The sequence below is a fragment of the Apodemus sylvaticus genome, chromosome 4 (genome assembly GCF_947179515.1).
Source record: "Apodemus sylvaticus chromosome 4, mApoSyl1.1, whole genome shotgun sequence".
NCBI lineage: Eukaryota > Metazoa > Chordata > Mammalia > Rodentia > Muridae > Apodemus > Apodemus sylvaticus.
In genome coordinates this window covers 53952541-53978682 of record NC_067475.1, presented here as the reverse complement: position 1 = coordinate 53978682, position 26142 = coordinate 53952541, and the positions used below count along the sequence as shown (strand labels likewise).

The window sequence follows — 26142 nt, the reverse complement described above, 5'->3', positions numbered from 1 at the left end:
ATAGAAATATGTATTTCTTTTGTTTATTAAAATAGTTCCAGACAGAAATTTGAACATAGTACATTTCATCTCAGGAAAGCAACTTGAGCTTTATATGTTAATGATGATGATGATGATGATGATGATAGCGATAATAATAGGTTGGAGAGATGTCCAGGAGATCAGAGTGCTGGCTGCTCTTGTAGAAGTTCATTTTGCAGTCCTCACATGTCAGCTTACAGCTATCTTTACCTCTAGGTACAGGTGATCTAATGTCCTCGATGGCTTCTAGGGACCTAATATATATGTGGTAAACATATATACATGTAAACAAATACTTATACATGCAAAATAAAAGTTTTAAATGTATACTCAGTATAGCATTTAGATTTTTTGCATGGCAGAGCTCCACACCAATAAGACACATACACAAACACACCCAAATGCACACATACAAACATAGACACAGATAGACACAAATGCACACTTAAACACAAATAGAGACACAAACACTCATAACACAAGCACAATGCAAATGCATATATACATGCACATATACATATATAGATACACACACATATAGATGCACACAAATGCACACACACACATAGACACAAATGTACATATACATGTATATACATAAATACACATATACACACAAATACATTTATACACGCATATATACACATGGATACATATAGAAGCATGAAAACGAATACAACTACAGAGAGAGACAGACAGACAGACAGACAGACAGGCAGACTGAGAGACCAATCTACCTTTCCTTTAACATGGAATTTATTTTTTTTTAGCCTAAGATATACTGTTCTCTCATTTTAAATCAAGCAACATAATTCCTAGCACTAAGAAGTAGCTAATGAATTGCTTTGTGTCAACTCTTAGATAAATATTAACAGTTTATTAGGACTTTTAGCCAGTGGAGAGATAAAAGGAACAAAAAGCTAATAGTCTCTTTGCAGAATATCTGTAATGTAGAGATGTCCTTGCTGAGTGGCTTCAGGCTCGTGCTGTGTGAGTTGTCTTCCATCTAAGGGGCTCGGGCCTCTCTTCCCACTTCTCAGATGATGTATGTTCCTTAATTAAATGCAGAAAGGAGTAGATTTATTAATGAGTGGAGTCCTGGTGATTATAATAAAATTGTAGTAGAAAATATAACTGTCTTGAGGATTAGTAAACAGTAAAAAGTTTATCTCCAATAAAGCTTAAAGAATTTTTTAATTTAAAAAATTGATATATATATATATATACATATATATATACATATATATATGTATATATATATATATTCAAATAACATTAGCAGTCATTAAGCCCTACTGTAAAATCTGTCTTGCATAAAACATACATGGGATCAATCTTACTCCTATTTGCAACCACAATAGTCTTTTTGCTGTTGTCAATGTGAGGGGCTCAGTTTGCATGTAGTGTGTGCTAGGAAGAGTCTTGGGGCTGGAGAGAATGCTTCAGCATGGGGACCACTTGATGCCTTCTCAGAGGACCCAGGTTTACTTCCCAACAAACCACATTACTGCGGCCAGCAAGTTCAGTTCCTGGGATCCCAGCATCTATGTGGATGAGTACACACACACACACACACACACAAACACACAAACACACACACACACATATCATATTAAATAAATCTTAAAAACCCCACTAGTGCCTTAGTATCCCTGACTATGGCTTTTAGAGATGGGCATTTCCTCTTTCTCCCTCTGCTTGTTTCTTTCAGCCTTACAGGTTTATCTTCTTCCTTTCAGATTGGTTATTTATGGACAGTACTGCAGTGGAGTGGAGACAGCCATCTCTAACCTAGACTACATCTCTAAGACAAAAGAAGATGTCAAACTGAAATTAGAGGTGCCTGTTCCTTTTTATTATTTTTTTAATGCCTAAAGATTACCTCAAGAATGTAACAGCACATTTCCTCATACGTGCCAAACATGACTCATTCCAGTTTTTATAAAATATTTCAAAAGATAGCCATGTTAGTAAGAACTATGGTGGTAATTGTAGCAGGAGCAGATCTAACTTTGTGAAGTGGGTTTACACACATTATCTCCTTAGGTCCCCTTTACTGTGGTTTGTATTCTGGTAACTCTTTCATTCAATAGCCGAAAAGACTGGGTGCAGGGGATATCATGGATAACTTACCTCGGGTCACCTAGGTAATGAAAGGTACAGGATAGATAGGGTTCTCTCTGCCTCTGTCTGTCTGTATGTCTGTCTGTCTGTCTCTCTCTCTCTCTTTCTCTCTGTGTGTGTGTGTGTGTGTGTGTGTGTGTGTGCGCGAGCGCGCGTGCACGTGTTTCAAGTGTTTACACAGCATGAGACATTTGCACAGGAATACAATGTATTGATATTGTACATAAGAAAGAAGAATAGACAGACAGATACAAATGTAAAAACAGCCCAAAGTGCTATGTGAGTTTAAGGAGGCTCTCTGAGTAACTTGGAGCAGTCCTGTCATTGGAAGAGATGGAAAGATGTAGGTTTATGATAAATTATGGTTTGGGAGGTAAGAATGCTGATACACATCTACAATTCCAGCACTTACAGGGCCTGGGCAGGAGGATTGCAAGTTTGAGGTTAGCCTGGTCCACACCCAGACACAGATACACCCAGACACACGCAGATACACCCCCCCCACATCATCTGTTTATCTATAGATAGTTATGTAATGTATATGTGTGTGTGTGTGTGTGTATGTGTATCTCAAGACCCTGTCTCAACCCCATCTGTCTCCCAAAGTCATCATTTCTGTGTATTAATTATAATCCATAAGCATTTAGATATTTAAAGAACTTCTGAAAATGCTGGGTATATAAATGAATTAGCAACTTAGGGATATTTTTTGTTGCTTCTTCAATATCTCCTTTCTCTTTTTCTTTGTTTAGTTCATCCTTGAAGTCAGATAATGGAAAAGAGGAGAAAGCCTTTCAAGTCATAGCGCTTCCTTGTTTTGGTACAGCAGGCATGATTTCATCACTTCTGTCTCCCACAGAGGCACATTATTGCTTAGGAGGCTTGCACAATAGAAGGGCACCGAGTATTTTATAGTGTCCCTTGATGATGGTGACCTTATATCTAGAGACAGTTTAGTCACCACTAAATGATGTCCTTAAAGTATCATTAGCACCAAGGGTTAATGCTCCTCATAAGTGTAGAGGTCTAAGCTACCTTGACTCAAATTAGATATGATGATAAAATAAAACTTTACAGCTCATGTTATTAGTCCAGAGCAGAACAGTAGTTAAAGCAGCTTTCTTTCTCCTTAAATGAAGGTATAAAACTGTGGTTTGAGAGTGCAGCCAGCAGGCTATCGGTCAGACCTCTATGGTTCTCAGCCCTGTAGAACGACCACACTTCTCTCAGGATCAATGTCAGAGCTCTGCAGAGAACACGCACACCAGGACAGTACAGTCTGTCCATTTTCTGCCAGACTTGGGAGAGAAGAGACCTCAGGCTGAGTTGAAAAGGCTGCGAGGGTGAGGCTGAAACTCAGCATGGTACCTCTCGCTGGCTCAGATGTCCTGCTTCTGAACAGGGCCTGACTTGGGAGAATTTAATGAGAAAGTGAACACGGGCGCCCAGCAGGATGCTGGGAGAGCTGTCGTACTCAATGCCTGTCCTTTCCATTTTCTTTCTTTGGTGCTTTTTTTTTTTTTTTTTGCTTTTCCTTTTCTGGTTGCTTTTATTTTTCTTATGTGTGAGTCTATGTATATAGTCTTTTCTGCTTTGGAATCATGATACTGTAGGGCATTAGGTAAGAGACTATCTTTTCTGGTGACTCTGAGCTTAAACTCAGTGATAGTCCTCTTGATTAGGATTGAGTTTAGGCCAAGTGTGTGGTGGATTATTTCAGAAGAATTATTTGTGCCCCTTACTTACTTTCAATGGTAAAAATTTGCAGAGTCTCCAGCTGCAGTGTAACTGATGATGATAACATTTTTTATCCCCTGAAATTGGAACGTCAACCATCTGATTTTCCCCACAATAACTTTAAATGAGCTGGAATGGCCTACATTCCAATGGACTACAGAGTTCAAGGATTCTGCAATCCGAAGGAGCTTAAAATGCAAGGGAGAGAAAAGACCCGGTCATTATAGTGATAATTTAATCTCCTAGTTGAATCTCATGGTCTGTAATCTGTGCATGCCGGAAATCAGTTGAACTCACAGACTGGGGAGATAAGACAGTCATTACAGAGTTTTCTATGCAAGCATGAGGACCTCAGGTCAATCTCCAGAACCGACATCAAAAAGCTGATGTGATCATACATGATTATGGCCGCATTTCTGGGAGGTGAAAGTGAGAAGATTCCCATCTATCCCTGCGATTTGCTGGCCAGCGGGTATAGCCACTGGCTCAGGGCCAGGCCAGTGAGAGACCTAGAAAAACAGGATGAATGTTCCAGAGAGACAACACCTGAAGTTGTCTTCTGGCATCCACACGCATGCTCATCTATGTACATAAACAGACGCTATTGAAACAGTTATCTCCCCAGTGAACTTCCGTAATTAAGGGGGTTTATCTCCCCCTTAGCAGTGTTCTTTGACATTTTGGCATCTTTTGGATTATCACTGTTGGTATGTTTCAGTCAGGGTTCTCTAGAGGAACAGAATTGATAGACTGAATCTATATCACACTCCTGGTACTAAACTCTTTGTTAGTCAGGTTTCTCTAGAACCTATCTAGAAACCTGGATAGAAAGGGGATTATTAAAGTGGCTTACAGATGGCGGTCCAGCTAGTCCAATGGCAGCTGTCTACCAGTGGAAAGCCCACGAATCCAGTAGTTGTTTTATCTGTGGAGATAGATGTCTCAGTTGGTCTTCATTATATGCTCAAATCCCAAAGTAGGCTATAATTCCAGTGAAGCAATGGAGTAGTAAGACAGGGCAATCAGGCAAAGAGAAAAAGCTTCCTTCTTCCATATCCTTTATATCGGCTTTCATCACAGGGGTGGCCTAGATTGGAGGTGGCCTTACCACCTGGATCAGGACTAAAGCTAAGTCTTCCTACTTCAAATTACTTAATCAAAAAAACATTCTTTATAGGTATACCTAGGTAACAGTGACTTGCCTAAGTCACACAGCCAAGGATTCATATTTTAATACTTCATATTCAAATTATTCAAAAGCGAAGAAGTCAATATTATTTTAAAGTGCATTTTTGTTTGTTTATTCCTGACAAGGTTTACTGGATAGCCTCAAACTTAGGTCAATCCTTCTGCCTTAGGCTCTTGGGTGATAGACTTATAGACAGGCACCACCATACCTAGCTTAAAGTATCTTTAAAAAAAGAAGATTAAGCATATAAAGTATGAGGGTTTAAATATTAGTTATGGTAACAGGTTTATATTTTAACGTAGTCAGCCAAATATTCCATTTGATTTAGGTAGAATAAGATTTATAAGCAAACAAAATGTTGCCTTTTTTTTAAAAAAAAAGAGGTTTAAGGGGCGTGTCTTTAGTTCAAAGGTTATATTGGGGCAGATATTCTTTACAATGATAATTAAGTGGCCACAAGTTTACTTATACACAGACCAAAAGAGGCAAGGAGGGAGAGAAGGAAGAAGAGATAAAGAAAATGATGTTGACTGGAATTCTTCCTCAAGCCCAGTAGAATGCTCTGGAAAGGATATGGTGTTTTGTTTTTTTTTGTTTGTTTGTTTTTTGTGTTTCTGGAGACTGGAAAGAGTGTTGGAGAGATGGATGTGGCCAGAGCATGAGGCTAGATGAGCCTATAAGACTTAATGAATCGGGCCTGGGCTATCTGACTCATTAGCCTGGGGGAATGTGGGAGGAGAACTCTAAAGGAAGACTTGGGAGGGATTGGATGATGTGCTATAAAGATGATCTTCAGTCATAATTCATCTTATGATTTGAAATACTATAAGACATGCTTTTAAAAAACTGCAGAGACTTTAATTGCTATGGAAAGGAGCAAACATAATAAGGATTCAACTTTTAGGCTTTGCATTTCAGTATTTTCTGACTTCCTTCGAGTAAACTAATGAAAGTTTGAAATCCATTGCCTCAGGAATGTTCAAAAAGAGCCAATAATGGGAAATTTACTCTGCGCGATTTGCTGGTGGTTCCTATGCAGCGTGTGCTGAAGTATCACCTCCTCCTTCAGGTCTGTACGTTAACAACACCCTACTGTACAGGGTTGTTCCTCCCACAGAGCACTGATGGGCAGCAGCCCCTCACAGAGTCTCCATATTATTAGAGCTAAGTGTGAGATGACCAGGTCAGCTAAGTGTTTTATTTTCCTTTTAATAAAATTAAGCAAATAAAAAATAAATAAAATAATTCTGTGTTTACTAAAAAGACACATTTTGTGTTCTTCATAAAGGATAGGAAAAAACAAAGGATGAAACAGATACTAGTAAAATATGTCTTCAATGGCATCTTTTGGAGTTAGCAATAATCCTTTGCTAGTGAGTCAATGAACCTGAGTGTTGCCAGATTACCCTCGTTAGACTGTCCGCCTTATCACAATAATTAAGAGAATACTGTATTGCTTTTTCACTGCACTAAATGTAATAAGACAGCATCTATTGTGAGGAGATTCTTACTATAACCCACAAAGTTTATGGTTTCCACGGTTAGTCCTCTAATGAGGGTGGAGAGTCTTATAAATTTAATTTGATAGCTATACCAGGAGGCTCATTAGTTCTGCTCCAAAGAAATGTCTTATTGTATTAGTCTGCGAACCCGGCTGATGCTTTTGGAATGTCATTTTAAAAAGATCTACTACCTGTACGTGAAATAGAATTTTGAGTCTTCTGTGCTTTGTACATCTTGTATATTAAATTTCTTGAACTGTAGCCATGCAATTATTCAGTCATTTCTATTTTGGTTCTACTGAGAAATCAGAAAAATTCAAACCCTGATTATTTCTTTAAAAAATGCATTAAAACATTCATGAAACCTAAACTCAAAGCAACTTAATCAAATTGGATTTTATGAAAAAATAATCAGGGGCAACTCAGGCAATCATCTTTCAAGGCTTCGCGGAGCTAAAAGCAGGGCCAAAATAAGATAATAATTTGTTTTGTTTCTCTGATATAGCGAAGCTCCGACTGAAGAATTTAGAAGGTTCAGATCAAGAGAAAGACTCTTTGGGTCCCTGTAAGATTTCATGCAGACTCAAAAACTAAGAAATACAATATGTTTTTGAAACTCCTGACTTAGCTGTTTTTTTTTTTCTCTTCTGTTGTTTTGTATTTTAGATTTCAAGGCTACAAGTAATTCTACAATGATTTTTTTTTTAAATGGGAAGCTCTGTTTTTTGGTACTACATGTAGATACAAATTTTAGAGTTTTTTTTTTTAATTTTTAAAGTATTTTAGAGTACTTGTCTGGTGTCTAGACAGATTATCAGTTTTCAGTGTTTCCCCTTACTAGTGCACTTTCATGATTTCTAAAGGAAGTCTCTTCTGGATGCTGGCTGATCTGAGGACACTGATATAATATTTAAAATATTTCTGACAGCCAGGGTGCCTGCATGGGCCTGACCTAGGTCCTCTGTATAGGTTACAGTAGTGAAGCTTGGTCTTCTTGTGGGATTCCTAACAGAGGGAGTTGGGGTGTCTCTGACTCTTGCTTGCCTTGGGGACTGTTTCCCTCTGCTGGGTTGCCTCATGCAGCCTAAATACAAGGCAAGGTGCTATGCCTTACTGTAACTTGATGTGCCACATTTGGCTGATATCCATGGGGTGGGGCAGGCCTTTTCTGAGGCGAAAAGAAGTGGATGGGGGTGGTGTGTGGGTGGACTTTGTGCTGAGGCATTGGAAGAGAGAAGGGAGGAGAAACTGTAGTCAGGATGTAATGTGTGAGAGAATAAATTAAAAAATCAAAGTGTTTTATAGAGGGAGGTTTGGAAACTTTAAAAGTGACTTACTAGTTTGTTTAACAAAGTGAGAATAAAAATAAAATTTTGGTGGATTTTTATACTTGGCAGTTTCTTCTTTTTGCAAGACCTGTTTGTAACAGGAATCAGTGTCAGGGCTGGGGACTTTAGGGAATTTTGAAGGTGTGTGTGTGTGTGTGTGTGTGTGTGTACACATCAAACCGTGTTAGGAAGGTATTGATTGTATGACAGGACCCACCCCAGCAATCTTCACCCTTGACATATAACTCAATGTGATGGGTACACAGAAGGCCCACAAAGACCTCAGTCACTATGCCTCAGTTTGCTGGATACCTGACTGGAGGCTTCCTCTTCTCTTCTTAGAGGGGTGATTTGCTAACTGGGCTTTGAAAGATTAGTATTAGTTTGCCAAGTGAACATGAGGAGGAACTATAAAAACCATCATGCCCTATGTGTTACATGCAAATGCCTTTGAGAACTATAGATTACTTACATGTGGATAGAAAGTAGGCAGGGTGGAAGTTGAGAAAAAGGGATTAAGTGAAATTTGCAGAGCCCAGTCCCAGGGTGTGACTACCACGAGGTTCTAGGTTACAGCTGAGGCATTGGGGACTTAACAAAAGTCTAACCAGGCTACAGACAAGATCTGACTTCAGAGTGTAGAAACCTGCTGGCTCTCAGAAGCATGGACAGATACCTAGAGAGACTCTAGGTCTAAAGTCTAGTTGGAAGCACTCAAGAATAACCTGTTTGGAAAAATGTCAAGGAGCTGGTGTTAGGTAACCACCAGGACCATGTTCCTCAGGGCAGGATCAATAATATCAGTGAGGCATAGGGAAGAGAAGGGGCGGTCAGAGCCTGGGACACCATTCAGGTTCCTGCTTCAGCTGTTACACCAATGGAAACGTTGCCATTTAATCAAGCACCATCAGTCACCACCTCGTTCTGGGAGAGGATGGAGTATGTTTGGGACGTATTAAATTTAGGGGTACCTGTGAGGCTGTTATTTAGTTGGACATGTGTGTCTGGTATTGTGTATGATATCTGGGTTGAACAGATAAACTGCAGAGTGATAGCCTCATTACGTGACAGTTGACGTGACAGTAGCTGTGATTTGGAGACTATGCAAAACAATAATAAAAGGGTGATTGTGTGGGCGAGAACAACCCTCTAAAGAGAAAGGAAGCCATGGGAGACCAAAAATTATGCAGAAAATTAGGATTTATAAGCAAAATAGTAACAGCAGTAACTCACAAGGCATCCCCTTGTTCTTGAAATGGAGATGTGGGATTAGGATAAACAGTCTTAGAGAGGTGGTGTGTGAGAGGGGAATAGAAAATATCCATTCATCTAGAGCTCAGGCCGTCAGCATGACATCCAGGAAACAGCATGCTTATAATGGTGAGGGTAGAGTTCAGCTGGGAAAAAAAAAAGAGTCCACAACATGAAAATTATCACACTGGGGAGAGACTGATATTAGTGTCTTTAAAATGTTTTGTTTGTTTGTTGTTTCCGTGTTAGTTTTGGATTTAGGGCAAGCATTGCTAACCCGTGTCTTCCACACAGGAGCTGGTCAAACACACCCATGACCCTATGGAGAAGGCGAACCTGAAGCTGGCTCTGGATGCAATGAAGGTGAGGCCACTGTAGTGGGAACTGGCTGGTGTCCTGTACTGCTGCCTAGAAACAGTGGGATCCAAACACTGATGTGACCCGTTAGCATTCACTCTTGTTATTGGTGAGGCAAGCTAACTGATTTGCTGAAAAAGATATTCGTTATGTTGTTATTGCCTGCTTGTGTGAGGCTGGGACTTCCTGGTATTCGCCATGTAACCTAGACTGGACTCAAGCTGTGCCTCTCTTCCCGCAGCAGCCTCAGAAATGGAATTCTTATATGGGCTTTAGTGCCAGACAGAAGGGCCATAATTCCAAGAGGGATGCTAAAACTGCTCTCGCATAGTTTGCTCACTTTTTAGCCTCCAGGAATAACTGCATATGATGACTTTGTTCCAGTCTTCTCCTTGTTTTGCATATAACTGTTGGCTTGAATAAGCAGAGAACCTGAGGACCGCCATTGTGGTTCATTTTCCGAAGACCAATCCTTGGTCAGGTTGCCCTTGGTGGATTCTGTACAGGGGGATTTCACTTTGAGTTTTTGTTTCTAGTTAAACCTGAAAGTCAAGAAACCGATAGATGGAAGCAGATGCGGTCTAGTCGGGGAGAGTCTAAAAGCACAAATTCTAAATTAGGCTTTGTTAACTTGACTCTGAGCTGTAACTGAAACAGAATCAAGTATTTGCTTTTGAAAGGAAGTGACAGGGCATGGTAGTTAGTTAACTGCTCTGGACCAGTTTTAGCATTGACTCTGCCATTCATATGATCATAGTTTGAGCATCAAGACTATTACTTGTTGGTTTATTGTGTCTAGAAAAGCAACACATTTTGTGTCCTTAAAGGAGTCATTTATAGATGGGTCCTACGAAAAGCCAAGCTTCCCCTGAAAACATAGTTAAGAATTGCTATTTGCAGAGCTGTGTTCCTGTTGCAGATGTGTTAAAGAGGCTAAAGAAAAAAAAAGAAAAAGAAGACTCTTAGAAAATAGGAAAATGTGGATCACACAAAATAAAAATAGCCAGTTACAGTATAGGAGGATTAGCTAATGCTTTTGCATTTTTTAAAAGCCATTTTTAAATAGGTAAAGGCACATGGAGGAGCATGGCTGAAGGTCTCCTTGACTTTAATTTGCCTCTGTGGGGCTCCATTCTTCACCCCTGCTTTCTTTCTTCTTTATTCACTCTGAAATTGAACTAGCCTTCTGGACTGAACGCTCTTAGGAGCTAACGAGACATTAACTGGTTTCACAAGGACAGGCTGGTTAGGGCAACCTGTAACTTTGTGTTAGGTTTTCTTTGCTGCTGCTCCTTCAGGCCTGCCCTTCATGTCACCTGGGGAAAGACATACCACTGTCAAGGGCAGCCATGACGCTCCTGGAATTTAAACCCTCCTGACCTACTGACCTACTGACCTACTTGCCTTGGGGCTTTGCAGAGACTCCTCAGGATTTATTTTATTTTATTTTATTTTTTACTTATTTATTTTTATGTCTCTTAAGGCAGAATTATCTGTATCCTCCTCAGGGGTGTGGCACGAGACAACTCTCAGACATCCCAGCTGCACACCCCTTATTTTACAATTGGCTTTGAGACGCAGCTTTGATTGACTGAGTGTTCATTTTATTGTCTTTGAGACATTATGGTGGCGACTTTCATCACTGATGAAATTAATGATGTGTTTTTCTTTCAAAGCAGCGCACATCTCTAATCTTCCTGTGCCTTCTTTCTGCACCCTTCTCTCCATTCTTTAGGACTTGGCACAGTATGTGAATGAAGTAAAAAGAGATAATGAGACCCTCCGTGAAATTAAGCAGTTTCAGCTATCTATAGAGAATTTGGTATGTAATTATCTTCCTATCCAGTTTCCCCTCGTCCCCACATCTTGAGACATCCAAGAGCTGTTGTTGAGGAAAAGACAGTTTACCTTCAACTTTCAGCTGTTAAAAGTTGTTTTCTCCCCTCCTGTTTCTGCCTGGCCTTCACACTTATGTCATGTCCCCTGTGACTTTGCCATTGTCCAGGTGCCTCTGTGGCTTGTCTCTCTCCCTCAGTCTCTTACTGCCTCCCCTCCCAAGGGTCCCAGAGAACAATATAGACGGTTTCAGTGTTGGTAACACAACTAGAAAAAGTTCTTTCAAGTCACTTGCCATTTTAACTGGGTCCAAAGAATGAGAAGTCAGAAGATCTGTGGTATTAGTGATCCAGGCGATACCATAACAAGCGAAAAGTCCAGAGGTAGATAAGAAGTCCTTGGTGAGTTCCGGAAACCGGGAGGCAAGGGTTGTCCTCAGAAGGCGATGGGCTCTGAGGTCACAGGGGGTGAAGAACTGCATTGCTTAACCTTGTAGGCCGAGGGAAGGCTAGCGCTTCATCGTGAGTGCAGTGGAGATCTAGGATAGTTTCTATCTGTGAGTGTCCCAGTCTTGTTTATATTTCAAGAAGTCCCTTTAGGGAGGTGGCCAGGCAGCTGTCGAAATGGTTTCCAGAGAAAATGGAGGGCTAGAATCACTGGCAGGAAGTGCAGAGGGAGAATGGCTTTGAGGTATTTTTGGCAAAGCGATTTCACTGCTGTGCTCTGAATGCCCCTTTCTTTTCCCATGTGCAGTGCGGTGCCATCACCTGGGTCCTTGATAATCCCTGCAACCACACACACGCTCTTTATATAGTTATGCTTTAAACAGCAGTTTCCCAAGTCATCTTCCTTCCTAGACTTTTTCAGGAAAAACCAAGATTTTCCTGTTGTCTTCAATGTTGATCCATTTTAAAGTCCTCAATGATTTTTCAGAACTCCGTGAGTTACTCCCACATGTGTTACATCACTGGCATCCTCTGTGTTTACTGTCAGTCTCCAGTTTTCTAGTCCTTCTCATGCTTCTACCTTTGAGCATTGCCTACTTAGGGCCCAGAGGATTTGTCTCCATTATCACGTTCTTTCAAGGTCCAATCTACAAGGAACCCCTTTCCCTGTAGACCTCCTGTCATTTCCCATTTTAGACTTCCACAGTATACTTTCTATGGAAGCACTGACAGTGTAATAATATGAGTCACATTAAACTGACCACCATAAACATGCCCGTGTACATATGACATTTACAATCTTATTATAAATTACATTTACAGTCTTATAATAGCCATTACCACCATCCGAGCTCCCGGACTCTTTTCATCCTGTGAAAACGTGTTCACTGAGCACTCTCTTCCCTCTACAGTCCTGGGCGCCATTTCTCTCTGTCTGAATTCAGGCCCCTTGATTCCTCTGATTTATAGAACCACACAGTATTGGTGCTCTTGTGACTGGTTCATTTTAGTCCATATCTTTCCATAAGCATTCACCCATGTTGCAGAGTGTGAGTTTTGTCTACTTAAGGCTATGTGATGCATTATCCATTGTTTGCACTACTCCACACCGTATCCTTGCATCCAGAGAACATTAGCTTGCTTCCCATGTGAAGTATCATGCACAATGCTGCTGTGTGCAGGGTGTGCCAATGTCCCTTTGAGTGTCCACTTTCATTTCTTTTGGTTACATAGTAGGATTTCTGAACTGTATGGTAATTCCGTGATTAAGTTTTGAATTATTTCCATTCCACTCCCGACAGCAGCTGCCCTCTCTGCATTCTTACTAGCTTTATAAATGGATTCCAGTTTCTTTATGAACTTGGCAAATGCAAAATTTCAGGTCTCTTTTTAAATATTTTCTTTTGCAAAATATATATCCAAATGGGTGTGAGATAGTATCTCATTGTGGTTTTGATAAAATTTTCCTAATGGCTAATGGTGCTAAACTTTGTTTTGTGTGTTCACTGGATGTGTTTGGTTTGGAGAAATGTTCGGTTGAATGCCTTGCCTCATTTTGAGCCCTGATGTGATGTGTGTGTGTGTGTGTGTGTGTGTGTTTGTAGGAGATTATACATATGTTCCCATTGGTCTCTCTTCACACAGGTACGTTAGAGACTTTCTTCTGCAGACAGCATTGGTGGAACCATAAGTTCCAGGTCACCCACCATTCCTTTCTTGCCTACACTTTTAATGTCACTTCCAAGAACTCATTGCTAAATTGAATTCTATAAAAAACTTTTTTCTCTATTTTCTTGTAAATCCTTAATAGTGTCAGCTTTTATGTATAGATCTTTGCTCTAGGTAGTTATTTCTAGATACAGTATAAAGCTAAGGTCTAACTTTTTTCTATTTTCTTATAGATATGTAGTTTCCTCTGCACTGTTTGTATACTTTATTTCTCCCCATTGAATATTCTTGGGACTTTTTGAAGACAGTTGTGGCTAATATGTGAGCATGTTCCTAGAAATCACATCTGTATCTTTTATTAGAATGAAATCCATAGATATCATTGATAATCTATAGTCAATCCTCTTTTCCTTAACAAATACTGTCAGTGTTCATTAATACTTCAAACTATTTTGTGTTCCTGACTTTGTGGAAATATAACATTTATTTGTTACATCAGAAAATTTCGTCCTGAAGCTCTTAGCTCAAAGAGGCCATCCTCCAATCCCTGCCTCAAATTATCTCCTCTTCCTAGACTATGCATTTGGGACAATTATGTGTCTGTAGTTTCTTGCTTCTGTGAGCATTTGTGCCCTGTGTGTGGTGTGTTCTATAAGCATAGAATCTGTCTCATTCCACTCTGTATGCATGACAAATATCACCTACTATAATTTTCTTGTGTTTAGTATCATTTTAGTGATTAGTATCATTTCCCCTTTAAAATAGTATTTTCAGCTTTTGAGATTAAAGTGTAATTACATACATCATTTCCCCCTTTCAAATCCCTGCCAAATACTTGCCAGTAACCCCATCCTGTTCTCTTTCAAATTCTCAGTCTATTCTTCTTTAATTATTGTATAAATACACCTTGCTCAGTCTGTATAATTTTATTTATATGTATATATTTTCAGGGCTGACTATTTGGTAGTGGATAACCAATTTATGGGTTTTTAACCTAAAAAGGACTGTTTCTCCCAGTCTTAGCATTTCTTAGTTGCCTGTAGTCTGTTTTATTTCGTTTGTTTTGTCTAGGCTCGGAGCCTTGTGAGCTTCCCATTTCACATTAGCAGGTCTGTTTGTCTTTGTTCCCCTCGTGTTTAGGAAGACCTGCTGCTGAAACGTCACAGGTGTAGCCTCTCCGATATCTTAAGAGACACAGTCTCACAAACAACCCACAGTTCTTCTGACTTTTATAAATTTTCTGTCTTTTCTGCAATGGTTCCTGAGCCCAAGGGGCAGGAGTGTGTTGTAGACACTCTATATTTCCATTGGTTGTGTCTCTCTGTAATGTCTCTGCTGCAAGAGGAAGTTTTCTGGGTGCAGGGTGAGAAGTACAGTGGTCTGTGAGTATCAGGACATCTACTTAAAAGGTAATTAGGGATTATGCTAGTTTAGTAAAGTAGTAGTTGCCGGTTCTCCTCCAATATCCATGACTTCACTAGCCCTGGATACCTGGATAGGTTTTCAGTCCCAGGCATGATTTTCCTCAGGCCTTAAGTACTCTTAAAGAGCTCTTCGTTACTGACAAGTTATGTGTGCCAGTATTTACTGTATCCTATGGCTAATGCGGCAAATGGTTATTGATGTGGCCCATAGGCATCAGAGCTGGAGAGGATTATTGGTTACTGTCTTCCTTTGAGGGCTTGAATGGTACCTGTGGTCCACGAAAGCTGGTCCTCAGGAGGGCAGGGCTTTCAGGTCAGATCCAGCTCTGGTAACTTCCCCTTTGAGGTTATATGTAGAAATAGTGCTAGCAACATGTCTGCTGTAATTACAAAGGGCAGGTTGATTTTCAAATCTTATCTTGTATCCCAAGTCCTGTGCATTTGAGAGTAAATGTGTTAAAATAAATAAAAATGATATCAATTGTAATCACGATGATCGGGCTGTTGTCCTGGAAAATGTCTTTCTTGATATTTCTGTTTTTATGTGATTTTGAAAGGGTTAGGCACACACTTAAGATTTACTTAAAGATGTATCTGTGTTTTAGAACCAACCAGTTTTGCTCTTTGGACGACCACAGGGGGATGGTGAAATCCGAATAACCACACTGGACAAACATACGAAACAAGAAAGGTGAGTGGCAGGCGCACTCTCACAGTGGATCACCCCGGGGATGACGGTGCCATCTATTCTAGGATGGTGGCGGTGTGCAGGCCAGGGGGCCGGCCAGTCACTGGTCCCTTACCTTTTCTACTGTATGTCCTATGCATTACTTCTCTTTCTAGCCTGCACTCTGCTGTTTTGCCTAAGGTTTTAGATGCTAAATGAAAATGTTAGAAAATAAGATGCATTTCAGTCATGAAATGCCACCAGACAATTGCCGTAAAACCACGATTATCTGTTTTAAAAGACTCATTTGGAAATTAACTGAAAATAAATAGCATCCTAGGAAGGAATGCTAGATGGGAACTACTTAGCAATATTTTTATTTAGGGAGACCTTTAGGCACAGTCCTTGAATATCCTTCGTACCCTTGGCCTTTTATTCTTGATCATGACAGGTGATTGTTCATAGATGCTTTTGTGGGGGTTTCCTGGACTCTTTGTAGAAGAAAATAACGACCAGCAGGGGGCAGCATTGGCCCTTGTTTCCACCTTGATATCCTGGTTCCTCAGGTAGCTCTCAGGAGTCACACATTTGACTTTGAAGATGAAGAAAGTGTTTGAACACCGGGAATGTGTCATTGTCACAATCACTGGTTAAGAATAAGTGTGTTAATCACTGAGAGTTTTAAAAAGCGCACATTTATTGCAGTTGGATAAGGTTAGAAGATTCATTTCCTTCCCCAATTAACATTGCTTTTAATGAGGAAAAAAAATAACCCAGAAACTTAACCATCACTTTCCTGACTTGCAGTTTCTCTTACACCCAAGCTACGCTTAAGGTGACCCATTAAATTGTGACACCGAACACAGGGAGTGAAGGCACAGGCTCTAAAGTTAGCCTGGGTGTGAGTTTACTCTGTACTGGATCATTAGTGTAACTTTTGGCAATTGACGTACACCCTCCGCCCCTCGGAGTGGGTTTGCTCACCCAGGACAGGAGTAATTCCGACCTGGGTGGGGACCCCGGGAATTTACTTTCTGTCTTGTTTGTGGGATGGGTGAACAGTTCCCAAGGCTTTTCATTGATTGTTACTATGGTTGTAGAAGATCTACTGTCCTGATTGTGAATCTCTTTCTGAGATTTTAGCATTTAAATAAAAAGAGAGCAATTATTCATGAGCAGCTTTATGGCCTATCTCAGTGAGTATTTTCAATGACTCTAAAGTGTCAGGATTGCTTTTCTAATGATCCCTCCCTTTCTTTATGTTAAAATGAGGGGAACTGGGGTGGAATGGCACTGTTTCTCTTTTGGCGTGGTGAAGGGCAGCCATGCTCCTGTGGGTCTGCATTCCTTGCAGCTTCTCCCGTGCAGCCCTGCCTGTGGCCCTTAATGCAGAAGAAGAATGCTTGGCTGGTGCAGTCGCATCTTGCCAGGAAAAAAAATATATCCGCTTATAAACAGTTTTCTGTCAGTCACCCACACTGTCTCTTTCACAGGCATATCTTCTTATTCGACTTGGCAGTGATTGTGTGTAAAAGGAAAGGCGATAACTATGAGATGAAGGAAATAATAGATCTCCAGCAGTACAAGATAGCCAACAACCCTACCACGGATAAAGAGAATAAAAAGGTGACTTCTGGGGAGGTGGCAATGTGTAGTAATTGTTGCTGTGCTTTGAATATTCAAATACAGTCATCCCTGGTGTTGAGACCACTCCCTGCACTGCAGACACCTGAATCTGCAGATACTCCGGGCCCTGATATAAAATGGCTTCGTGTTTGCATATAACCCAGGCATGTCGTTCTACATAATTTAAAGCATCTCCAGGCTCTCTGTAATACCTAAGACAATACTTGAGTTCCTGTAAGCAGCTGTTATGCCGTATCATTTAGCAATAATGACACGAGGGAAACAAGTCTGTACATGTTCAGTACAGATGCAACTCATATTGTTTTCATCTGCAGTTGTTGAATATTTGAGTGCAGAATCTGCAAATCTGGAGTCAGATGTCTGTGTGTACATTAGAGCGAGATGCTCCTGACTGGATCAGGCATTGAGTTTTCAGAGATTGATTTGGTACAGTTTCCTGTGAGCTATGATTGGGTCCTGACAGTTGATCTGACCATTTCCAGTTCCTCAGCTCAATATGGTTACAATGATTTTCTCATCAATATGAAATTGATAACTGATTTTCTTCTCAGCATGAAGTTGGTTACAGATGTCAGTGTTAATGCTCATACTTGTAAGGTTTTGTGTGCATGGCTGTGATAGTGCTCCAGTGAATCTGGAGGTATTTTTTTTTAACAAGTGATAATCATTAACTTGAAGAATATTCATTTTCACAGTGGTCTTATGGCTTCTACCTCATCCATACCCAAGGACAAAATGGGTTAGAGTTTTATTGCAAAACAAAAGATTTAAAGAAAAAATGGCTGGAACAGTTTGAAATGGCTTTGTGAGTATTTTTACTTTTAAAATTTATTTGTGTATGTGGTGTGCACTTGCACAAACATGTGTGCAGTTTTTTATGTATTTGTGTGTATGTGTGTGTGTGTGTGCAACCAAAGACTTTATCTCCTTTAGTATCTACCCTTTATATTGAGCCAGAGTCTCTCAGCTGGATCCAGAACTCACTGATTCGGTTACACCAGCTAGACACCTTGCCTCTGGGATTCCCTCTGTCTGCTTCCTAAGTTCTGAGACTAAAGGCTGGCTGTCACCTCCACTCGGCCTTTCCTTGGGGGCTGAGGATTCACACTTGGGTGGTTCTGCTTGGCCGGCAAGTGCTCTCCCAAGTGAGGCTTCTCCCCATCCTATGTTTAAGAGTTCATCTATCTAGTATTTAAATCATTGAGTCAGAGGAGCCGCTCTCTGCTGGTGGCTGCTGGCACACCCCCAGAGGCTCTGTGCAGGGATGCTAGGGCCACTGTGAGCTGATCATCTGCTCTAGAAGAGTGCTGGTGAATTTCTTCAAAAAGAAGAAAGAGGGAGCTGAAACCTTCCCTTTAACTTGCTTCTCCTAGAAATACTTTCAGTCTTTCCCTTTTAGTGCCTCGAGAAATTTAATTACAAGGATAAATTTTTTCCTGAAACTACTAGTTTTAATATATATCCTTACCTTAAATACTATTATTTATAAAATAAATAAATTATATTTTTTTATTTATGAAACATCCGTAGATGTGCACATGCGTGTGCACAGCCTTTGTTTCTCAACATAAAGACTGATGTCTTCCTTAGATTTCAAACTCACATATAGTTTCAGTCCTCGCTGGGTTTCAGGTCTATGCAATGAATGCTTCAGGACCGGATTTCTTTCCTTTTATTAAAGTGGAAGCCCAACAAAGAGGTGAAGATGCCCAGACCTGGTTCAAAAGAAACAGCACATAGAGCTGTAATCACTGAGAACGCATTGTTGGGTGTTTCCTTGTAGTTTCGATGCTTATAAATTAAGAAGGTGCATCATGACCCTTATTGTGGAGGCACACCGGTCACCCTGAAATGAAACTGTTAAAAGGGGCAGAATTAAAAGAGAACACTTCAGAGATTTGTCTCCTAGGCTCTAGTCTTGCTTACCACTCCCTGACCAGTTCGGTTACGTTTTTGATTGCTTGTTTTGATTTTAAGAAATGCTTGTGTTAATATAAAATTGAGATGAAATTAGGATGATTTTGGAAGATTTTATCTAGTGTGTGTGAGTGTGTGTGAGGGGGCGCGCGCGTACACACACACACACACACACACACACACATGCACACACATGCACAGCACAGCACAACATAGCGTGTCTGGGGAGGCAAGGGAGCAACTCTCAGGATTAGATTTTTGCCCTTCTGTCATGTGGGCTCTGGTGATAGAACTCAGGTCATCAACTTTGGTAGGAAAAATTTTTACCCGTCTAACCATCTTACTGGCTCAAGACTCTTATATTTTGAAAGACAGAGATTATTAAAAAATTAAGCGTTAAACAAGTCTGGGTTCTGCTATAATCATAGCTGTAGCTGCCTATAATCTTAGCTAAACCATTTATTTTTGGAAGCCTCAGTTCCCGCATCTGTAAATGGGGTTAGTGATGTTTAATCTGAATTGTAAATACTGTCTCAGCAAAATGCCAGCCCTATGCTGCAATGTAAGGTTTATGGTATTATTGATCAAAGGGTGGTATCTATTGTTACTGCTGCTAGCAGTAGTATTTTATATTCAAGGTTTTAACATGCTTGCAAGCACAAAGCTAACACTTTCTGATGTAGTAGTATCGTCCTTATACTTGGTTATTGATTATAATAGTTAAGTAAAAATGGTCAGTTGTATTAAAGGTTGCATTAACATGGCATCTACATTATAGGTTGCATTTATTTTGGACATGTGTTAAGTGGGCGATGTTGGCCCAGTCCGTGATCTAGCATGGTCAACCTCATGACCATTTGTACTCCTTCACTGAGACAATTTGAGTTGTATGATAGAAATCAGAGCCTTGAGTTGTGTGGTAGAAATCAGCATCATAATGGGTGCTTGGGATAGTAAATGTACCCAGAGGTAGAATGGATCTCAGACTTTTGGCTTTGTGGGAAGGATGTCAGACTAAAATTTTCTGATGTTTTTCTTATGCTGTAGACTCTTTTGTCTAAGTGAAGGAGTTTCTCCAGGGCAAGACAGCTGAGTGTCTTGTCTCAGAGGAAGCAGGGTCCTAGGACTGCAGGATACACATTTCAGTGACCATTTTGTTACATTTTCTTACATCAAATAGCTCATCCCCAGTACAGGATAAGTGATACACGTTTATCCTCTCTCATGCGGTGGGCAGAGGCTTTCGATAGGTGGCTGTCTGAGCAGCAGCTCCCTTTCAGGCTCATGTCCCCGTCTCCTGACCTCAGCATTTGGCTTCTAACTTCAGTGTTGGTTACTTTAAAGTATAAAATGGCTACAGCAATTCCAGCTCTAAAATTTACCTGGTAGACGCCAGAAGGTAATCCCTCTCTTTAGATGAACCTTCAACAACACGTATTTTTCTTAAATCAAGGTGGAACTTGGGCATCTAACTATACATAGCAAGGGAGGCTGAGATTGTCATTCCTGATTCACATGGCTTTGAATCAAGGTTCTCTTGCTTCGAAAGAAGGGAGGGAAATGGCCTCGTAGAGGCAGGCAGCTAGAAGTCACAGTTTGCAGGGTACACAGGGTGTAGGCAGAGCTGAGTTGCTCCTCTGCGCTCACACCTTCAGGGGGCCAGGCACTCTACATTTTTGAATAGCACCGCAGTAATGCAGTGAAACACAAGTAGGCGCCATGTTTGTATTTTGTAGTCCTGATGATTGCTTCTTTGAAGAGGTAGGAGGTAGGCATACTTTTCTGCAAAATTACTCAGAGTTGAACCCTGAGGAGTTCTGTAAGCAAAAGTTAGAACATGTAGGGCAAAATTAAAGCAGGACTTAGTTAAGATATCAGCCTACCCATTATCTTAACATCCTCCCTTCCTTTTGAAGCTAGCTATACCAGAAAGCCCTGGTAACCATGCTATTAGCTTTCTAAGATAGGTCTGGGTAATAATCTGGGTAAATGCCAATGCTTAAGATTTTGCCCAAGGGTCAGATTTGTTCTGTATTGTTCATTGTTTTCAATCATTCTGCTTTTCTAAGTCATGGAAAACCAAGAAAACCAAGAAGTGTGTGGTATTGTAACAATCTAGGAAATGCAGCAAGGCCTCCGTACCTGTTCAGGCCAGCTCTTCCCAGTGTCTCTAGCTTTTCCCTGGGTCTTGTCTTTCTGGAACTCTCTGGACTGTGCCTTAGAGGACTGTTGAAAAGGATGATGGCGGTTGATCAGTGGAATTGATGGTTTTGTTTGTTTGTTTGTTTTGTTTTTGTTTTTGAGACAGGGTTTCTCTGTGTGCCCTGGCTGTCCTGGAACTCACTCTGTAGACCAGGCTGGCCTCAAACTCAGAAATCTGCCTGCCTCTGCCTCCAGAGTGCTGGGATTAAAGGCATGCACCACCACTGCCTGGCTGGAATTGATGTTTTTAAAATGGATGAAATGTTTGCTAATTTCATTTACAGAAGATGACAGTTCTGTTTATAGGAGGATCAGACTATTTTATTTAAAATATTTACGGATGCCTTTACAGCATTTCAAGCCTGCTCTTAATTTGGTACATTAGAGACAAGGGCAGAGAGTGCATGGGCACCTGTAAACAGTGGATAGGACACAAGCCATCTCCCAGCGGTGACCTGGATCTCAACCTCTGTCTTCCTAAGCACACCCAACCTTGCTCGGAGCACATTCTCTGACCTTGTCTGACTGTCACAACTTCCAGCATTTAGAATCTGCAGTGAACCACATTAGAACTCTGAAACCTTCTTAGAAAAAACTAAATGGAGAGAGAGAGGTGGCAGTGACCCACTTGGATAGGGAAGGAGAAAGGAGTTTTCTTTCTTTCTCCTTACTAAAAGGGGTAGAAATACCGGTTGCTGTTGAGGTTGCAGAAGACACTGTGGAGCTAAATGATGCTTATCTGCCGGGAGCCTTCTCTAAGCATCCATTTACATGCTTTAGAGGCTGATTGGTTGTTTTCCTTTATTTCCAAAATGATGTTTGTTGCCAGTTGTCTCTAATAATTCCATTTGGTCATCTGAGAAATAGGAAGACGTGTCTGTATTCAGTTCAGCTGGGTTTGGTATGGATGTAAGCGCCCTGAGCCAGCTGTATTCAACCTTTTGTTAGGAGGCCCTCGCTCTCTTCTCAAACCCCTTGTGCGCACGTGCTCTTATGGATTCTCTGATTAGCTTTAATAAACATCCCAGTCGTTTTCCAGGCTAGGAAACTAGTCATCACAGAATCACGTCTGCAATGTTGAACAGTGTCATCACTCTATCGTTACCAGAAAGTTTGGCATCTCAGTGGACAGGATTGCCCTTATCCATGAAGGTGTTAAGTATCTAACTGCCTTCAGATCTTGTTATCTAAAATGGCTCACTTTAAAATGCTTTATTTTGCTTGTTTTTATTGTGAAAAATATACAAGGATCCTTGATTGATTTGTGTGTGTGTGTGTGTGTGTGTGTGTGTGTGTGTGTGTGTGCGCGTGCTGCAGGAACGAGTCCAAACTGTATCAAATATAAAATAAATGAAATCAAAGAACAACAAAGTTGTAATGGACCTTCCTTCCTTCCTTCCTTCCTTCCTTCCTTCCTTCCTTCCTTCCTTCCTTCCTTCCTTCCTTCCTTCCTTCTTTCCTTTTTCTTTGAGACAGAGTCTCATATGGCTATATGGCTGTGGTTGACTTTGATCTCATTAATAGCTGAGGTTTTAATTGACCTCCTGATTCTGTTACTTCCAAGTTACTTGTGTTACTTCACAAGCGCTGGGATTGCAGATATATAGGAGTGTGTTACATGTCCAGTCTCCAAGCTTTTGAAAGGAAGAACTAGAAAGAAAAAGAAAAGATAAAGGCAGGGAGAGAAGCAGATACGGTCGGAAGGGTAGGTTCAGGCTCGGCCTCTGAAGCATTTATTAAGGGAACTGAAAGACCCTGTTGCCTTAGGTTTCTCCTGACCAGGCTGATTTAATTCTTGAAATCCTAGCAATTCTTGCTTACTCCCTTGAAGGTAGCCAGGCCATCATCACAGGCACCATCTCAGACTTTTCACTGTGTCCTGGCTGGCACAGTGCTGAGGGGCTGGACCTAGGAGGAAAGAGCACAGAGGCCAGCTAGCATCTGTTTGGATATTATTCATCCACTAAAGCAAGACCGATAGATGGTTGTGGCAAGAGGAAAATGGAAATGCGGAAGGAGAGCATGGAGTTGGGGAGGGACTCTGGCCTGCACTGCTTGTGTCATTCCAGCTGTCTAGACTGCGTGGCTCCTGAGCCCGGAATCTCCAGGGATGAGCTCAGGGGAAATTGATGCCACCGAGGCAGCCGTGAAGCTTCAGAAGCCGAGGTCCCTTCCACATGAGATCCAGCTTAGCATCTTAATCTTTTCACCCTCTCTCTCCCAGAGGAACTGAAGTCACAAAAAGGAGTGTGCATGCTGCAGAATTAAAAAGAAAAATTTAAATAATCTAAGGTCAAATAAAATAGCATTTCCTTCAAACTCACACTCTACCAGGGAAGAACATTTTCTTGAAACTTAGTTTCTATATAGATTATAGAAATGTGTGCGCACCCTCACATTTTGAACTTAAAGTTATATTTCATCAAGTATAATTTGTTTTGATCTGAAGTATTGCCCAAATATTCTGAATATCAAAGAGATAATTATCATATAAAATTGGGTTCATTCTATAAATTTTTATTTATAGAATAAATAGGGTTTATTTATTCTATAAATGGAGCCATTGAGATTGAAATTACACACACACACACACACACATACACACACACACACATACACACACACACACACATATACACACACACTGTATATATGTATAATATGTGTATATGTATATATATACATGTATATATGTCTTTCTAAATATTATTATGTTCATTTAATGTATATAGGAGATTATTTCAGTAGTGAGCCCTTGATGTTTTGACCCAAATCATCTCTTCCTCTATTCTCATTGGCTCAGGCATCAAAAGATAGAAGCCAAGAATGCGTCTTCTTCTACTTCCACCTCTGACCAGTATCCTACCAGCCTCAGCAGGTGATAGCTGACTGCTTGCTGTACTCTGCTTTGCCACATAACTTTGTTTAAGACTTCTGCTTCTTTCTTCCCACCTTCCCAACCTGCCCATTCGCACCGAGCATCCAGGCCATCTGGTTATGTACTGACCATCATTTAATCTTTGCAGATTGTTGAATGCACTTGGTAAGATAATGTTTTTTTTTCCACCAGGACCAAAGAAAAAGTGTCTTTTTATTTCACCTCTCTCTTCCAGCCACATCTCTCATCATTGCCTTCCATGCCAATTTTGCTCTAGTTATACTCTGTCTCCCAGTATCCCTCACTGTTTAGGATCTTTTCTTAGATAAGTATCTCCACACACAGTGTTGGCAGCTCTCCCTCCATCCACTGATCACCCCACTGTTAACGAGGATCTATTACTTCTCTTCTCAGTTCAGCTTATATTTTATTCTCCTAAAGGGGAAGGATTCGTTCTTGCTCATTAAGATAGATGCCACACTGAGTGACACTGTTAGAGCTGCTAGAGGTAGACAGAGAGCACCACATGTGCCTGGAGACGGAGAGGAAGGTTTAGTGGAATGAGTGGTGTGGTGCTCTTGAGTTAGTTATGGGTCTAAGAGGTTTGGGGAGGGTCTCAGGAGATGCATGTCTGTGCACTCTGAATTACTCTCACTTTTGTGGTCTTTGAAATGCCGAAAGTGAAATTACTTTTGTATTGCTTTGGCTGCTGAATTTGTACATTTATAGTTCCAAGGCAGTCCTGCCTGAGGCCTTGGATCTTTATATCTGTCTACTTATGGCTGCTTCCCCCACTGGACTCTCAGTATCATGGGGGCAGGCAGGGAACTCATGTTAGTGCTATTCCCATTTATGATCCCTCTTAGCACATCATCTAGCATATAATAAGTAGTTATATTTTTATGTAAATTTAAATTTCACTTTTGGAACTTTATGACAACTAGTAAAAGCAAGAAACAAAGACTTGACGTTGCAGAATTCTAGTATGTTAAAAAATTCTCAGCAGCCCATGGATAAAGAGACTTCCTTAGTGTGATACTGTTGATTCTTCATCAGGCTGCATTAATTTATTTTTGTAACATGCAAAGTTGATGTCATTCTGTCTGGTGTCATTATCAGCTTTTAAATATGACATTGCATTTTTTTCTAAGGCATTTTTATGCATAGGGAACCTGATATGAGATGGGCTCCTTTGTGGCAGTCTGAGGAGATGCTTGGGTAAGATGTATGCAACAAAGCAGGATGGATAATTTTCACATTATCCGTCCTGTCTTTTAAGTAGCATTGATCTCATCCTCACATGAGCTAAAAACTGCAGAAATAATTTGCAGTTTATGCTGCGTGCAGCCTCCTTGTCTCTGGGAGATTTAAACAGAACTTCACCCAAACTGCGTTCTAGAGCTGGGATGCTCAGAGACCATGCCTTCCTGACATTTGTCTCTCCCTCCACAATTCTGATTCCTTTGGTACCCACCTTTTTTTTCTATCTGCCAAATTCAGAAGAAAACCTTTTCTTCTTTGTTATTCACATATAGTCCATGTAGTTTACATTTTATGTGCTGACCGTGTCACTGAGGAAACTCATGTCCTGCCCCAATCCTTTCCATTGTTTAGCATGGACATTAACACCCTCATCAGCATCTATAGTGTGACTATTCTATCTGCTCCCTATAGGGCCAATACTCCTCACTTCCTCCTTTCTGGGCAGCTACCAGCTGGTTCATACAGTCCACCTCTCTACCTATCCTGTGATTAGACGATTAAAGCCATGCCATGTGCCCATCTCAACTCCAAGGAAAGTTCTAGAAACCACGGAACAAGATGGTCTTTGTCAATGCTTGACCCAGGCTTATGATAGTAGAGTCACATATCATTTTTACAGACACTACTTTAGATTTCTAAACTGTGTACTGGGGCAGGCACAGTCCTACTGGTGGATTCCTTAAAA

At 40.7% G+C, this 26142-nt stretch overlaps 1 protein-coding gene across 2 annotated transcripts in view; it reads left to right on the top strand.

The window, feature by feature from the left end:
* Positions 1 to 26142, top strand: part of Vav3 (vav guanine nucleotide exchange factor 3) — a 353521-nt gene that overhangs the window by 180368 nt on the left and 147011 nt on the right. For both annotated transcript variants that reach the window (XM_052179412.1, XM_052179410.1), the window contains exons 9-15: positions 1761 to 1860; positions 6045 to 6140; positions 9447 to 9515; positions 11245 to 11331; positions 15489 to 15574; positions 17044 to 17176; positions 17893 to 18002. In XM_052179412.1, the coding sequence (XP_052035372.1) occupies positions 1761 to 1860; positions 6045 to 6140; positions 9447 to 9515; positions 11245 to 11331; positions 15489 to 15574; positions 17044 to 17176; positions 17893 to 18002 (681 nt within the window). The remainder of the gene's footprint in view (positions 1 to 1760; positions 1861 to 6044; positions 6141 to 9446; positions 9516 to 11244; positions 11332 to 15488; positions 15575 to 17043; positions 17177 to 17892; positions 18003 to 26142) is intronic.